Genomic DNA, 16,134 nt, shown 5'->3' with positions numbered 1-16,134 from the left:
TTTATCTGCTTTGGGAGTTGGAGTGGTCTTGGAGATAGGGAGGGCATGATGTCCTCAAAATCTGGGTGCTAAAACTTCTGACCACAGTCAAATAAAAAAGAAAGAATGTGTCAGACCAACCACCTGGTGGATTTTTAGGCTCTGCAGCCACTGTAGAATGCTGCTCAGAGACCCCACAGATCCCAGGGCAGGAAGCCCTTGCTGTGTGCCAGGCACTATGTCTCATGCTCTACAAACATTGTCTTAATTATCCCCAAATGGCTTCATGAAGCAGAGTTAATTATTTTCTCCAACAGGTGCCTTGTTCAAGGCAACCCAACCAGTAGGCAGTGGAGCTGAGATTCAAATACAGATACAGCCAACAGCAAAGCCTGTGCTCTTCCCATTATGCCAGGTTGTCTCTCTAAGAAAACCCTGCCCTCAAAGAGCTTACAATTTAGTTGTAGAAACAAGGCATCAAACCATCAAAAAAGAGTGCCAGAAGGATCTTTTTAGATTTTCTGGTCCAGTTTAACAAATGTGGAGATGGCAGGCTGGGGGATTTTAGTGAAGGTAAACTCAGGTTATTTGTCACCTACTGTATGACAGATATTAGGTGATGTATGGGGGACACAGCGATGTTAAGGAGCCGTACTCAGAATGACACACCCAAGGTCACAAGTTGGTGGCAGAGCCAACTTAAACCTGGGGCACAGACATCTAGACTTGAGCTTTGTCTGAAAGAGCAGTTGCTACCCACCATTCACATATGTGGTAAAAATGCATGTCTATTAAGTTTATTATAATTGTTAAATAACAATAAACAACTAGAAACTGAGAGCAATAAGGAAGAGGTGTCACAAGACAGGATGTGATTAAGTGTAAAGCAAGTAAAATAGATGTTCTGAAAAGACTGTTCATATGAGATACCCACTCTGGCAAAGTCAATGGGATCAGTCATGGCCTTGAGTGAGTGAGAGGAAAAGGGCTGGTGTTGGAGTGGGAGAGGTCTCTGAAGAGGGGTGGGGAGGGAGCCAGAGGAGAGGAGGAACACCTCCCAGGTTCACTGATACCCTAGCAGGGAAGTAAGGCCAGAGTAAGGCATTTATCAGGGACAAGTCACTGTCCACTCCAAATGGAGCTGAGAGTTCACACTAGACTGTTAGTGTGAGTGGGTTATTGATGGATGAGGCTATACAATGGAGAGTTTTGCCCAGTGGTATGCTGATAAATATCCAATAACCAGGTCTCAGAAAAAATTCCCTAATTTATAGCATTGGCCAATTTCAAGGTACTGGCATGTTGTCACTCAATACAGAGTTGGAAAGACATATACCTCATTGGCTTTTGTGAGCCAGTATGATTTTGTTTGCACTGGTTTTGTTTTACCTTAAAATATATAAGATGACTTCTCCAACCCCTTGGTTAAATTGTGATGACTTTCTTTCCCAAGACCCCTGAGAAACAGGTTATAACCATTTTCCCCTGCTCCCACCATTCCTTTGATATTCTAACCTGAGACCCAGGGTTAAAAAATTAGTGTCAGCTTTTAGTACTAGGGTGGATTAGGTGTTCTGAAAAGCCCTCCTCCTACAAAATTGGATTTTTTTTTTTTTTTTTGAGACAGGGTCTCACTCTGTCACCCAGGCTGGAGTGCAGTGATGCAATCATACCTCACTGCAGATTCAATGTCCTGGGCTCAAGTAATCCTCCCACCTCAGCCTCCTGAGTAGCTTGGTCTACAGGCATGCATCATTATGCCTGGCAATTTTTTAAAAATTTTTTTGAGGTGGGGTCTCACTATATTGCCCAGGCTGATCTCAAACTCCCAGATTCAAGTGATCCTCCCACCTCAGCCTCCCAAAGTGCTGGGTGACAGGTGTGAACCACCATGCCCGGCTTACAAAACTGGATTCTTGAGAAAAATTTTCTTTTTCATGAAATTCTGGTCTCAGAGGAAATAAGATAAATCTTTATTTTTATTTATTTATTGAGACAGAGTCTCACTCTGTCACCCATGGAGTGCAGTGGTGTGATCTCAGCTCACTGCAACCTCCGCCTCCTGGGTTCAAGTGATTCTTGTGCCTCAGCCTCCCTAGTAGCTGGGATTACAGGCACCCACCACCACGCCTGGCTAATTTTTGTATTTTTAGTAGAGACAGGGTTTCACCATGTTGGCCAGGCAGGTCTCGAACTCCTGACCTCAAGTGATCCCCCTGCCTTGGCCTCCCAAAGTGCTGGGATTACCGACGTGAGCCAGCGAGCCACCGCTCCTGGCCAGAGAAATCTTTAAACGTAGTAACTCCTTCAGCACCACCTGTCCCACCCCCAAAAGCTGATGAGTTGAACCTAGAGCTAGAGCAGTGAGCAGCAAGAAAATTCAACAGAAGGGACTCCACTAGAGGCAAGTGCACTTGTCGCCACTTCAGTTAGAGACTAGCAAAATTTAGATGTTCAAGGACATAAGATACTGAAATTATCAGATGTTGACTGTAACATCTGATGGATGGAATATATACACTAGTGGAATATAAATATTAAAGTACATTTTATATACATAGAAATAAAAGGTAGACTCACAAGAATGAGCAAGCAACAAGAGGTGTCAAAAATGACCAGATGAATTTTAAAAAGAACTGGATAATATAACTTTAAAGAATTTAATTGTTGAAATGTAAAACTCTGTGAATGGGTTAAACAGCAGATTGTATACAGCTAAGGAGAGAGTTGAAGAATTGAAAGAGCTGAAACAAATTAGCTAGAGCACCATAGAGTGACAAAGACATAGAAATATGAAAGAGAGGATGAGCAAAAGAGGATAAAAAGAAAACTTATCATAGATCTCTTTGGAATTCTAAAAGGAGGAAATAGATACAAAAAAAAAAAAGGAGAAGCACTATTTGAAGAGAATGGCTGAGAATTTTCAGAACTGCATCCATGCATCCACAGACACAGAAAGGACGATATATACCAGGCAGAAAAAAACCAAAAATCTTACCTAGACACATTATAGTGAAACTGAAGGGTACCAAGGCAAAGCAGTCAGGGAAGACAAATACCTGCAAAAGAACAATAATTAGATCTACAGCATATTTCTCAAAACAACAATGGAAGCCAGTATCCAGTGGAATATTATCTTCAAAGAGCTGAGGAAAAATAAAAAGTAAACCCATAATTGTGTGCCCAGAAAAAATATATCTCAAGAATGAGGCCGGGCATGGTGGCTCATGCCTGTAATCCCAGGACTTTGGGAGGCCGAGGTGGGTGGATCACTTGAGGTCAGGAGCTCGAGACCAGCCTGATCAACATGGTGAAACCCTGTCTCTACTAAAAATACAAAAATTAGCCAGACATGGTGGCCCATGCTTGTAATCCCAGCAACTTGGGAGGCTAAGGCGGGAGGATCACTTCAACCCAGGAGGCAGAGGTTGTCGTGAACTGAGATCTCGCCATTGCACTCTAGCCTAGACGACAGAGTGAGACCGTGTATCAGGAAAAAAAAAAAAAAAAAAAAAAAGAAGGCAAAGATTTAAGAAAAACAAAAAAGAACAATTAAAAAAAAACCCCAAAACATTGATATAGAGTTTACCACCAATACACCATCATTAGCAGAACTTCTAAAAGATGTACTTCTGAATTAAAGAAATGAACTCTGAAGGGAGGCCTCAAAGCAAGAAGTAATAGAAGCAAAGAAATCAGTAAATATTAAGCAAATATAAACATTTTTCTGCCTAAAATTGTGATGATGGCTGGGCGTAGTAGCTCACGCCTGTAATCCCAGCATTTTTGGGAGGCCAAGACGGTTAGATCACTTGAGGCCAGGAGTTTGAGACCAACCTGGGCAACATGGTGAAACCACACCTCTACTAAAAATACAAAAAATTAGCCAGGCATTGTGGCTCACACTTATAGTCCCAGTTACACTGGAAGCTGAGGCAGGAGAATTGCTTGAACCTGGGAGGCGGAGGTTGCACAGAGCTGAGATAACACCACTGTACTCCAGCCTGGGCAACAGTGAGAGTCTGTCTCAAAACACAAAACAAAACAATAGGCTGGGTGCCATGGCTCACACCTGTAATCTCAGCACTTTGGGAGGCCAAGGCGGGCGGATCACCTGAGGTCAGGAGTTCAAGACCAGCCTGGCCAACGTGGTGAAACCCCATCTTTACTAAAAATACAAAAATTAGCTGGGTGTGGTGGTGGGTGCCTGTAATCCCGGCTACTCGGGAGGCTGAGGCAGGAGAATCGCTTGAACCCAGGAGGCAGAGGTTGCAGTGAGCCAAGATGGCACCATTGCACTCCAGCCTGGGTGACGAGCAAGACTCAGTCTCAAAAAAAAAAAAAAAAAAAAAAAAAAAAAAACCAGGATAAAATTAGAACATGAAGAAAATGTTAGATGCAGCAGTGTTTAAAATTAATGTTCTGAGGTTTTTAGGTTGTTCGAGGAGCATCAAAATGTTGATTTATATTAGAATTTGTTAGATATCCACAGTTATGTCTCAAAGATAGCTGTTAAAAAAAAGAAGTTGGGGAAAAACAATAAAACCAAAAGTCTTCATTTTTTAAAGAAGGCAAGAAAGGAAAAGAAAAGCACAGAAAAAAAAGACAAATACATGTTGATGACAGAAATAAAAGTGTATGTATCTCAGATCAATGGCATGAGAAAGTGAGTTCTGCTTCTCAATCTATGATGAAAGCTTTAAAAAAAAAAAATTCAGCTGGAAGTGGTGGCTCATGCCTGTAATCCCAGCACTTTGGGAGGCTGAGAGGCGTGGATCACCTGAGGTCAGGAGTTTGAGAACAGCCTGGCCAACATGGTGAAGCCCCGTCTCTACTAAAAATATAAAATTAGCTTGTTGTGGTGGTGTGCACCTGTAATCCCAGCTACTTGGGAGGCTGAGGCAGGAGAATCACTTGAACCCAGGAGGTGGATGTTGCGATGAGCCGAGATCGCATCATTGCACTCCAGCCTGGGCAAAAAGAGTGAAACTCTGTCTCAAAAAAATAAAAATAAAAACAAATAAATTATTAGAAAAATGACCACAGTTTGGATGTCACAACAGTGTCACATTGCTATCAGAGTCTCTAAATGCATAGTCCAAATTTCTGTGCCTATCTTGTTGGACCAGTGACAGTCTGTGGACTATTCGTCTGCAGACCACACTTTGAATTATCACTGACCTAAAGAAAGTCTTTCATGTGCACATTAGGAAACACATGCAAAAAAAAAGTTCATAGCAATGTCGTTTCAATAATTGTTTAAAATGGGAGCCATTTAAATGAACTCTGAGAGGAGAATGACTAAAAAATGATACACATTCACACGATGGATTACCGTATAGCAGTGAAAATGTAAAAAGCATGGATGAACAATCAATGAACACTAGAAGCATAAATGTTCAGTGAAAAAATAAAGTGACTATAAATCACATGCAGTATGACAGCATTTTTATAAAGCTAAAACAGCAGCAAAACCAGGAGCGTAGTTCCCTGAGTCTTAAAGTAGCAGGATGCAAGAGGACAGGAGGGCAGACACAGGCTGTGGATGCAATGGTTTTGATATTGTTTTAGATAAACTCACTTTCCCACTCTCCACCTTTTCCATTCGCAGTTGAATGGGCTCAGTCCTTCCTCCTTCTCAAGCTACTGTCCTCTCTTTTGCCTCCATGATCTCCAAGCTTTTAAAAAGTGTCATCTAAAAAATAAATAAATAAATAAAATAAAGCATCATCTATACTCTTACCTCTACTTCTTTGTAGCTTCTTTTTTTTTTTTTTTTTGAGACGGAGTTTTGTTCTTGTTGCCCAGGCTGGAGTGCGATGGCACAATTTCGGCTCAACTGCAACCTCCATCTCCTGGGTTCAAGCAGTTCTCCTGCCTCAGCCTCCTGAGTAGCTGGGATTACAGGCATGTGCTACCACGCCCGGCTAATTTTGTACTTTTAGTTGAGACAGGGTTTCTCCATGTTGGTCAGGCTGGTCTCAAACTCCCAACCTCAGGTGATCTGCCCACCTTGGCCTCCCAAAGTGCTGGGATTACAGGCGTGAGCCACTGTGCCCAGCCTTTTTTTTTTTTTTTAATAGGGTCTCACTCTGTCACCCAGGCTGGAGTGCAGTGGCATGATCTCAGCTCACTGCAACCTCTACCTCCCAGGTTCAAGCAATTCTCATGCCTCAGCCTCCCAAGTAGCTGGGGTTAAAAGCACCCGCCACCATACCCAGCTAATTTTTTTTTTATTTTTAGTAGAGATGGGATTTCGCTATGTTGGCCAAGCTGGTCTCGAACTCTTGACATCAAGTGATCCACCTACCTCGGCCTCCCAAAGTGCTGGGATTACAGGTGTGAGCCACCACGCCCATCCTGTACCTTCTTGACACTCTGGGCACTGCGGGGCTGTGAAATTCAACACTCACTTTCCAGGGATTATCTGCTTGATCTCTGGGGAGCATTTGGTCTTCTTCTCTCCTTGGCAGAGCCATCTCTCCTAGTCTCTGCACCCTCTCCTGGTCATCACATCGTTGGCTCAGCTCCTGCTCCTTCCTGTACATGGATGGCTCCAAACGTGATGGCTCTGGACGACTCCCCTGGAGCCTGCCCCTGGACATCTTCCCCTGGCTGCCCCTCAGGCACCTCAAGCTCATTGTCTCAGGGACCCCCAGGAATGTCCTCCTGCTCATCAGGTGGGAGGTACCCTCTTTCAGACCAGACTCAGGAAAATGGAGTTCTTCTCTGCCTTCTTCTTCATCACTTTCCAGCACTGACATGACTGGTCTTTACCAGAGAGTTCTAAAGCAGGCCGCATAGCCGAGGCCCCATTTCTCCTTCCTGTACCTTCCTCTCCCTGCCCTTCTCTTCCTTTTTCAGGTGTTCTGTGTACTTGTCCTCTTCCTATCAAGGCCTGTTTGTAAAAGGTTTCTACCAGGATAACAGACAACTCTTTTCTTAGTCCTTTTGGGCTGCTTTAATGAAATACCTTAAAGTGGGTCATTTATAAACAACAGAAATTTATTGCTTACAGTTTTGAAGGATAGGAAGTCCAAGGTCAAGGTGCCAGCAAATTTGGACTCTGGTGAGAGCTCACCCTGTTTCATAGATGGTGCCTTCTTGCTAAGTTGTCAAATGACCAAAGGGGCAAACAAGTTCTCTCAGGCCTCTTTTTCTATTTCTTTCTCTTTTTTTTAAGATGGGTCTCACTCTATCCCCCAGGCTGGAGTGTAGTGGTGCAATGATGGCTCACTGCAGCGTCAACCTTCCCAGGCTCAAGCAATCCTCCCACCTCAGCCTCTTCCCAAGTACCTGGGACTGCAGACATGTGCCATCATGCCCAGCTAATTTTTAAAAATGTTTTGTGGAGATGGGTCTCACTGTGCTGCCCAGGCTGGTCTCCAACTCCTGGGCTCCAGCAGTCCTCCTGCCTCAGCCTCCCAAAGTGCTGGGATTATAGGTGTGAACCACCACAGCCAGCCCTCGGGCCTCTTTATAAGGGTACTAGTCCCACTTGTGAGGTTTCCATTCTCATGACCTAATCACCTCCTAAAGACTCTACCTCTTAATACTATTGCATTGGGGATTTGCTTTCAATATATGAATTTGGGGACGCACAAACATTTGGGCCATGGCAACTCCTTTCCTCAGAATCTTAGATGCAGATCACCTTTATCTGCTGCTCTAATTTTCCTGGAGATTCAGAATGGAGACATTTGGCACCAAATTCCCTAAAATTCCCTACAACCATCTCTCCTCTCATTTTCACACTCATGTTGACTATTTAATATGACTTCTTTCAGCTCCAGAAATTGTGAACTACGAGCCCCTGGGTCTGGAGGCTGACATGTGGTAAGTTGGATAGGCCACTCAGGTGACCTAGCGATCCTTCCAAGGGTGGAAGGCCTCAGATCCTGCTCCAGGTGACATCCGCTTAACCATGAAAGCCCCTTACTCCACACTCACTGTTCAGAGCCTCTGGCTGCTCCCCCGATGTGTTAGACCTGTGGCCAGGGCAGCTGGAGGTCTCTAGGCCTGGACCTGAGGCCAGTTAGCTCCTGGCCAGGTCAGAGCTTTGTCAGGAATGGAGGAGCAAGAAGAGAGGCAAGAGGGAGGCGCAGACTCACCCGTGGGCCTGCCCCAGCTGGATTAAATATAATAGTAACAGTAGCTCACTCAGTCAGCCAACCAAGTCATCACTGAAAGTCCATGAGTTCTGGGCACTGTGCTGGGCCTGTGGATACTGCAGGGATTAGTTCTCTGCACAGATGGGACTCGTTTCATTTGGACGCTGCTTTACAGTTGGCCAAGCACCTTTGTTACCTGGTTTTCTAAAATCCTGCCAACAGTCCTGTGAGGTAGTTATCATTATCCTCATTTTATAAGGGGGGAAGGGCTCCGAGGTGGTAAGGGACTTACCTAAATCACACAGCCTGCAAGTGCAGGAGTCTGATCTTGAACTTGGGTCTTCGGACTCAGGGTTCAGAGCTCGATGACTCCAAACACACCCTGGGCTGCTGCTGAAGAGCAGGATGGAGAGGGGTGTGGAGCATGAGACGGCATCCAGGGTCTGCTGTGGAGGAGGCAAGTGACCTCTTCCCCTTAGATCCATGAGGGTGTCTCTTGCTGGTCGGGGATGGGACCCAGGTGGCCCTGACTTGACTGTTCTTTATTTTGCAGGAGCATAGGCGTCATCACCTACATCCTGTGAGTATCCCTGATCCAGGGGCTCTGGCTCAGCTTAGATCTGGGGGAACCAGAAGGAATGAGAGAGGGGCAGGCTGATAGACTGACATTTACTAAGCACCCACCATAATCCAGATGTGTTAAGTCCACACAGCAAGCCTGAGGCTAAGTGCTGTAGGTCCATTTCATCCATCTGACCCTGGCATTGAGGTTGAATAGGCATCCAGGGGAGCAGCCTCAGGCTCTCCACTCTGCACAACCTGTGTCTGCATTCCTCCTGTGGAATGCCAGGGCTCCCCTGCTCACCCTTCCCCAGACTGAGGCATACTGGAGAATGTCACTTTTCACTCAGAACTCTTTTTTTTTTTTTTTTTTTTTTGAGACAGAGTCTTGCTCTGTCACCCAGTCTGGAGTGCAGTGGCGTGATCTTGGCTCACTGCAACCTCCACCTCCCAGGTTCAAGCAATTCTCCTGCCTCAGCCTCCCGAGTAACCGGGATTACAGGCACCCACCACCACGCCTGGCTAATTTTGTATTTTTAGTAGAGACAGGGTTTCACCATGTTGGCCAGACTGGTCTTGAATTCCTAACCTCGTGATCCACCCACCTCAGCCTCCCAAAGTGCTGGGATTACAGGTGTGAGCCACTGTGCCCAGCCCTTCACTCAGAACTCTTGGGACAGCCCTGTGAAGCTACTTATGCCCTCCCCAATCTTGCCTCTTCTTTCTTTCCCCTTTTCCCCAGATCCCCTTTTCTTCCTCTCACTGTCTCTCTCCTCCTTTCTTCTTCCTCTTTGCCTGTCCCTGAAGTACTCAGTTGCTTAGACAGAGATTTCCTGCATAGCTCCAGTGTGTAGTGAGTTACCTCTGGAGCTGGAGTCCCATGATACTATCACTTTCCATCTCTGTGGCCTTGGGTAGGGACTTAACCTCTGGGCTTGTTTTTCTCATGAGAAAAATAGGAATCACAAACTTCCTGCCATGGGTGTGTTGTGAAAGCTAAATAAGTCAACATGCGCAAGTCTCCTAGCCCTGACTCTGGCACATGAACAGTGGGCTAGTGAGTATTCATTCCATCAGCCCTTCCCAACCATTTTGCCTTCATGGCACACGTGGAAAATGCTATTTTTATAGCACACTGGAGTAAGAGTCAACCAGATGGGGCAGGGGGCACCAGTGCTCAGCACCTGAGGGGATTATTCTCTCAATGATCCCTATGAGCCAGGTCCCTGATTCTCCCAGCAGCACTTGGACTAGGAGCCCTGTGTGATGTGGTGGATCCCCCTGAGCTGCAGCTGAAGATCTCAACCCTGGCTGCACAGCAGAGCTTTTAATACCCACCATGGCCCAGGCCCTACCCCAGATCTATTATATCACAATTGCTAGGGGTAGGGCCTTAGTATCTGTATCTTTTAAAACTCTAGCTGAATTTGATGCAAAGAGAAGGCTGAGAACCATGGATCTATAGTTTCAGATCAGAGCCAGAACAGTCTGATGTTGGCTCTTGAAACTTTGATTTCTTCAGGACTCTGATTTGAACTATGAAGGGATCCCATGTAATCCCAGCATTTTGGAAGGCTGAGGTGGGCAGATGCTTAAGTCCAGGAGTTCGAGACCAGCCTGGGCAACATGACAAAACCCCATCTCTACAAAAAACAAAACAAAAAACTAGCTAGGTGTGGTGGCACACATCTATAGTCCCAGCTACTTGGGAGGCTGAGGCAGGAGGATCGCTGGAGGATTGCTTGAGCCCAGAAGTTGCAGTGAGCTGTAGTAGCACCACTGCACTCCTCCGTCCTGGGCAACAGAGCAAGACCCTGTCTCAAAAAAAAAAAAAAAAAAAATGGAATCCCAGTGTCTACTGAGCACATAGTCTTCTTGTGGCTCATTTGAATTTAACAGCTTTGTTGAGGTCTGCTCCATGGCAGGCACTGTACCAGGCACCAGGATACTGACATGAAGGAGGGTCTTCCCTGCTTGCTGGGGCTCCCTGTCTGTGGGAGACACACCATACACCTAACTCACACTCAGTGGAACCAAGGTTAGGCTGGAGGAATGAACATGCCTCTTTGAGACACAGATGGGGAGCCACTGGTTTGCTGGACTGCTGAAGGTTTATTGAGAGAGAAATAGAGACAGCACAGGATTGATGGATCAATTTGAACTGGGATTTAGGGAATGAAGTTAATTCTGTGGGTGGAGGAGGGAAGGGCTGTGCTGGCTGAAGAAATGGCGTGAGAAAAGGAACGGTAGACCTTAAGTGTGGCTGAAATGTACCAAGCATGGGGTAAGGACCAACTCTTGATGCCTTGCTCAAGAGTTTAGATGTGATCCTGTAGAAGATGGGAAGTCATAGAGGGCTTTTGTGTTCTCACAATGACAATAATAATGGCCGTTAATTCCAGAGCCCTTAGTGTGGGCCAGGATTGCATGAAGGCTTTTGTATGCATGTATTCTTCACAGCAATCACATGAGGTGGGAATTTTATTTTCTTCATTTTGCAGATGAGGAAACTACACAAGGGGTTCTAGCTTCACACAACTAATGAGTGGCTGAGCTGGGATGCAAACCCAGGATTGCAACATCAAAATTTGTACAGTGCACCTTGCTGCCACCATGCTAAGAAAGTGGCTGTGGAAATGGGGATGACTTTCAAGAGATATTTAGTAAATGGAACCAACAAGGAAGCTTTTGGCCAGTCAGATGTGGCAAGGGAATAGAAAGAAGAGTCCAAGGTGACTCCTGTGCTTCTAGCTTGGGTACATTTGTGAAGTAATGTCATTCATCAAGGGAATGCTTGGAATGGGTTTGGACACAATGAGTTTGGGACAATGGCACATCTGATCCAGACACTGCTGGATCATGCCTCTACCAAGGCATCCCATGAACAACTGAAATCTGAGTCAGGAGATAGTAGATGTAGGAGTCATTATTTGTATGACATCCTTGACAAACCCTGTTGGGGAACCACACAGACCCTTCTTGTCCCTAATGGCCCATCTATTTCCAAACTTTGTGGGCTCTGCTCAAGTTGCTCCTGTAACCCAGAAGGCCTTTCCGTCTCCTTCTCTGACTGCTGACAACCTCTTTATTTTTCAAGACACAAACGATGCAAATATCTGTGCCACCATGAAGCTGCACTGGGCCTCCCTCTTTCCTGTGCTCCCCTATCCTTTGGCTGGCCTTCCATTATATTCTGCTTTGTCCTGCTGGGGATCACAAAGAGACATGTCTCTGTGTTTCTCTCCCCTCCGCTTTTGAGTCCCTTGAAGACACAATTTCTCTCTGTCGGGTGCTTAGGAGGAGCTCCGTGAACATGTATTGAATTGGACTCAGCTGAACGGGCTGCTGGTTGGCTGCCCAGAGGGGCCAGGCTGTGTTGCTGGGAGCCTTCCAGCTCCCTGCAGCAGTCATGGGGCAGGGTTCCCCGAGTCCATCATCCCCATTTCCACCTACTTTCCCTTAGTTGTTTGATTCCCTCTGTGTCGTACTCAGCTTAAGTGGAGCATCCCCTTTCCTGGGAGACACGAAGCAGGAAACACTGGCAAATATCACAGCAGTGAGTTACGACTTTGATGAGGAATTCTTCAGCCAGACGAGCGAGCTGGCCAAGGACTTCATTCGGAAGCTTCTGGTTAAAGAGACCCGGTAAGAGGACAGAGAAGCCACTGGTTTCTCAGGTACTGATACCTTCCTGTCGCCTCTGTCAAAGACCTGTCAGTATGTCCCCACTTTGACATAGCTGTCATCTGCACTGTTGTGGTCTAATCTGGGCAGGTGCTGGAAAGTGTGGCCTAGCCAAGACGTGGCATTCATCTTGTTTGCTCAAGTCTTTCTGCTTTCTTCTCCTGTTGAAATGTAAATAATGTGTGTGTGTGTGTGTGTGTGTGTGTGCGTGCGCTACAAGTCAGCCTGGGTTTCTTTAGGGCTCATTACCTTGTGCAGTCTGTCCCAAAGGCACCTGGAATTCAGATTTGAAAAGTTGAAGTGGCAGGGTTTTCAAGCCAGTTCAGGTTGGGAGTAGGAGCTGGTAGGCTCAGAGAGGTCAGTACAGTGGGATGGTGGAAGACATGCTAACCCTATCCCTTCTCCAGGGGCCAGGGTGAGTCCCGTGGCTGTGGGGTCAAAGAAGGAAATAGGCAGGGAATTGCAGGGTGCTGGGTACCCAGAGCATGCTCTGGATGGGGCAGGAAGAAAGGTCCACAGACTAGAACACCATGTCCTCTCCATCCCACAGACTTCAGAGAGGGCCAGAGTGGGGTTGTCTGGAGTGCAAGGGCCCTGATTTTCCCGTCTAAGAACAGTGCTAGGGAGAGTTGCTTACCTGGGTACAGAGCAGCTAAAGGCAGAGAACGGATCCAGGAGGCAAACAGAAAAACAGACCAGGGATTTAGCAATGGAGAGTTGGCTTTTGGAAGATTCTGGAAGCTCATTGGAGCATTTATGACTTTTCTTAGGCCTTTCAGCTTTGGGACTAATAGTATGGGTGTAGGTAACAAGGCCACTCTATTGAGGGGTCTGCCTGGACTGTTTCCTTCCCCTGGAGTGCAGGATTTGCAGCCAGTTCCCATCCATCTCTGCATTCTCCATTCCACTGGTTTGACGGCAGTGGCCAAATAATGCCAAAATATAGGTCTAAAAAGAGTGAGAACGGAGATGGTTGCTCCCAACTTCTGTCCTCATGGATCATCACTGTTTCCCAATCCTCATTGCAGGAAACGGCTCACAATCCAAGAGGCTCTCAGACACCCCTGGATCACGGTAAGGGCACAGCCATGAGTTCCAATGGGCAAAGGGTCCCTGCTCTGTCGCCAGGGTTGGCCTGGGCAGCCAGATGCAGGGGGCCCATGGAGAGGCCTTTGCTTTAAACACTGACCCTGGGCACAGATGAAAGCTAGCCAGGGGCCCCAGAGGGCCTGGGCTTATTCGAATAGGTTTATTTGCTTGCTATTTTAAGTTTGTGTGTCTCAAATTCAGGTAACTTATGAAATGAAACCCTCACAAACCACAGTTGAAACCCTTTTTCTTTGGGGCCAACTTACACGGTGTTCTTTGTTGAAGGGTATGTCACTGCCACTTCTCCAAGTGGAAATCAGGACTCCCCAGGTGTAGAAAGATAGATGACAATTGAAAACCCCCACTTTGTGACCAGGCCTCCTTCCTTCTGATTTTTGGGGCTCTAAGTCAAGGATGACACTTAAATCAGCCACCCACCTCCTCAGGCCCTGAGGAATGGGGCCTGAGACAGAGGCCTGGTGGGGAAGAGAGACAGCCACTGTTAGGGCAATTCTGTTCCCTCTGGGGAGAGTCAGGGCAAAAAAATGAATCCCTGCCTAACTCGCCTTGCAGTCAGGCTTCCTGCTGGCTTTCCAGAGGCTCTTGCGGTCTGGTGTAGTGAAGAGCACTTTGAGAGGGTGAGACTCAGCAGGATTCAGGCCCTAATTCTGCTGACTGACCAGCTATGCACACCCAGGGACATCACCAGACTTCCCATTCACCTTAACTGTTATGTGAGAAGGCCAGCAAGGATGAAATGACCATAAGAAAGGTGGAGATAAGAAAGGGTGAGGCAGGCCAGGTGCAGTGGCTCATGCCTGTAATCCCAGCACTTTGGGAGGCCGAGGCAGCAGAAGGATGACTTGAGCCCAGGAGTTCAAGACCAACTTGAGCAACATGCTGAGACCCCATCTCTCTAAAAAATAGTAATCAATCAATCAATACAAAGAGAAGGTGAGGCCTGTGGAAGACAGAACAGGGAGGGCTAGAGTCGTCTGGGAGGAGGTCAGCTTCATCTGCTCAGCTTCATCAGCTCATTGAAGGATGGGGAAGGCCCAAGGAGCCCTGAAGGAGAGATGCTCCTCAGCCCCGCTGTGTGAGCCCTGGCCTTGCGCGCTCCAGCCCTGCACAGATGCCTGCTGAGTCCTGGCTGCAGCCTGCTTGTCTGCGTGAGCACCCCTTAAATGCTATGTGTGTGGAGCTCTCTCTAATGGCTGTGGACCCTTCTGCCCTGAATGAGCATGCAGACAGCACCCCCACACTCCTTGACCTCACTTATGGTCTAAGGGGGTGCTCATCCCACCCTGGTTCTCCCCATGGCCTGACGCATGCAGTGAACGCCAGAGGCCGCTTGTGTGCCTTCTGCCTACCCCTTGGACTGCCCTCTGGGGCGGGCGGCAAATTAACACTCTGATTCTTCTGTCTGAACACCCACCAGTCAAAAGGAGAAGGCAGAGCCCCTGAACAGCGGAAGACAGAGCCCACCCAGCTGAAGACCAAGCACCTGAGAGAGTACACTCTCAAATGCCACTCAAGCATGCCTCCCAACAACTCCTATGTCAACTTCGAGCGTTTTGCCTGTGTGGTGGAAGACGTGGCTCGGGTGGACCTGGGATGCCGTGCCCTGGTGGAGGCCCACGATACCATCCAGGACGATGTGGAGGCCCTGGTCTCCATCTTCAATGAGAAGGAAGCTTGGTACCGAGAGGAGAATGAGAGCGCCCGGCACGACCTGTCCCAGCTCAGGTATGAGTTCCGCAAGGTGGAGTCATTGAAGAAGCTGCTGCGAGAAGACATCCAGGCCACGGGATGTAGCCTCGGAAGCATGGCCAGGAAACTGGACCATCTGCAAGCCCAGTTTGAGATTCTGAGGCAGGAGCTCTCCGCAGACCTGCAGTGGATTCAGGAGCTGGTGGGCAGCTTCCAGCTGGAGAGTGGGAGCTCCGAGGGCCTGGGCTCCGCATTCTACCAGGACACCAGTGAATCCCTGTCAGAGCTGCTCAGCAGATCATGCACTGAGGAAGTTCTGGCCGGCTGGAAGCTCTAATCGCCAGAATCCAGTCAGTGATGCATCCCAAGAGGTTTGCAGAAGCATGTTCTCATCCACCCTGCTGCGGCATCCAGCTAGAATTATCCTGCAGGGGTGTGTGTCTGTAGTATAGCCTTCCACCCCCTCCACAGAATCCAGAATTGCTGAGGTGCCAGTTAATTCTTCATTCTGCACCTCCCCTCACCAATCTGGTTTTCTGGGAGGGCGCTGGCAGGGCAGCCAAGCTGTTAAAACAATTAGAGAGTGAGTACCCCTCAGGGTCCCCTTCTCCAGAGGGAGGATGGCTGGCCCTGGGGAAATGCTTGAGAATTGATTTGTGATGAAGGATTTGTTCATATCTCACTTTCTGCCTACATACCTTATGGACTGTAGATCTTGGGTAATATTTGAGTTAATTAGGAATAACTAAGTCAGCACGGTGCTTTCCTGCTACAGAAGCAGGGATTTACAATGCATAGAGAAAATAATATTGCCTTTCGTTTGCATTGATTTTTCACTTACCAAGCACTCATGTCTGACAAATGACCTCACTTGGTCCTTAAAAGAACTCAGTGAGATAGGAAGGTGGGTGGCATTATTATTATTATTATTTACATGTAACTGATGAGAAAATTGACTCAGAGAGGGAAAATCATATAGTCAATCAATACAGGTGAAACA

The 16,134-nt window shown here is 47.2% G+C and overlaps 1 protein-coding gene across 5 annotated transcripts in view; it reads left to right on the top strand.

Moving 5' to 3' along the window:
- The window catches only part of DAPK2 (death associated protein kinase 2), a 139,167-nt gene that overhangs the window by 107,986 nt on the left and 15,047 nt on the right, over positions 1 to 16,134 (top strand). For 2 of the 5 annotated variants that reach the window (XM_063596704.1, XM_034938909.3), the window contains exons 6-10: positions 7,767 to 7,815; positions 8,644 to 8,670; positions 12,144 to 12,296; positions 13,364 to 13,409; positions 14,863 to 15,505. In XM_063596704.1, coding sequence (XP_063452774.1) covers positions 7,767 to 7,815; positions 8,644 to 8,670; positions 12,144 to 12,296; positions 13,364 to 13,409; positions 14,863 to 15,471 — 884 coding nt within the window. In that variant the 3' untranslated portion in view covers positions 15,472 to 15,505. The remainder of the gene's footprint in view (positions 1 to 7,766; positions 7,816 to 8,643; positions 8,671 to 12,143; positions 12,297 to 13,363; positions 13,410 to 14,862; positions 15,506 to 16,134) is intronic. The other 3 variants (XM_063596705.1, XM_034938910.2, XM_063596706.1) reach the window with 3 other exon arrangements.

The sequence above is a fragment of the Pan paniscus genome, chromosome 16 (assembly GCF_029289425.2).
Source record: "Pan paniscus chromosome 16, NHGRI_mPanPan1-v2.0_pri, whole genome shotgun sequence".
NCBI classification, from domain to species: Eukaryota; Metazoa; Chordata; class Mammalia; order Primates; family Hominidae; genus Pan; species Pan paniscus.
The sequence above is the reverse complement of the archived record's forward strand: the minus strand, read 5'-3'. Positions and strand labels throughout refer to the sequence as shown.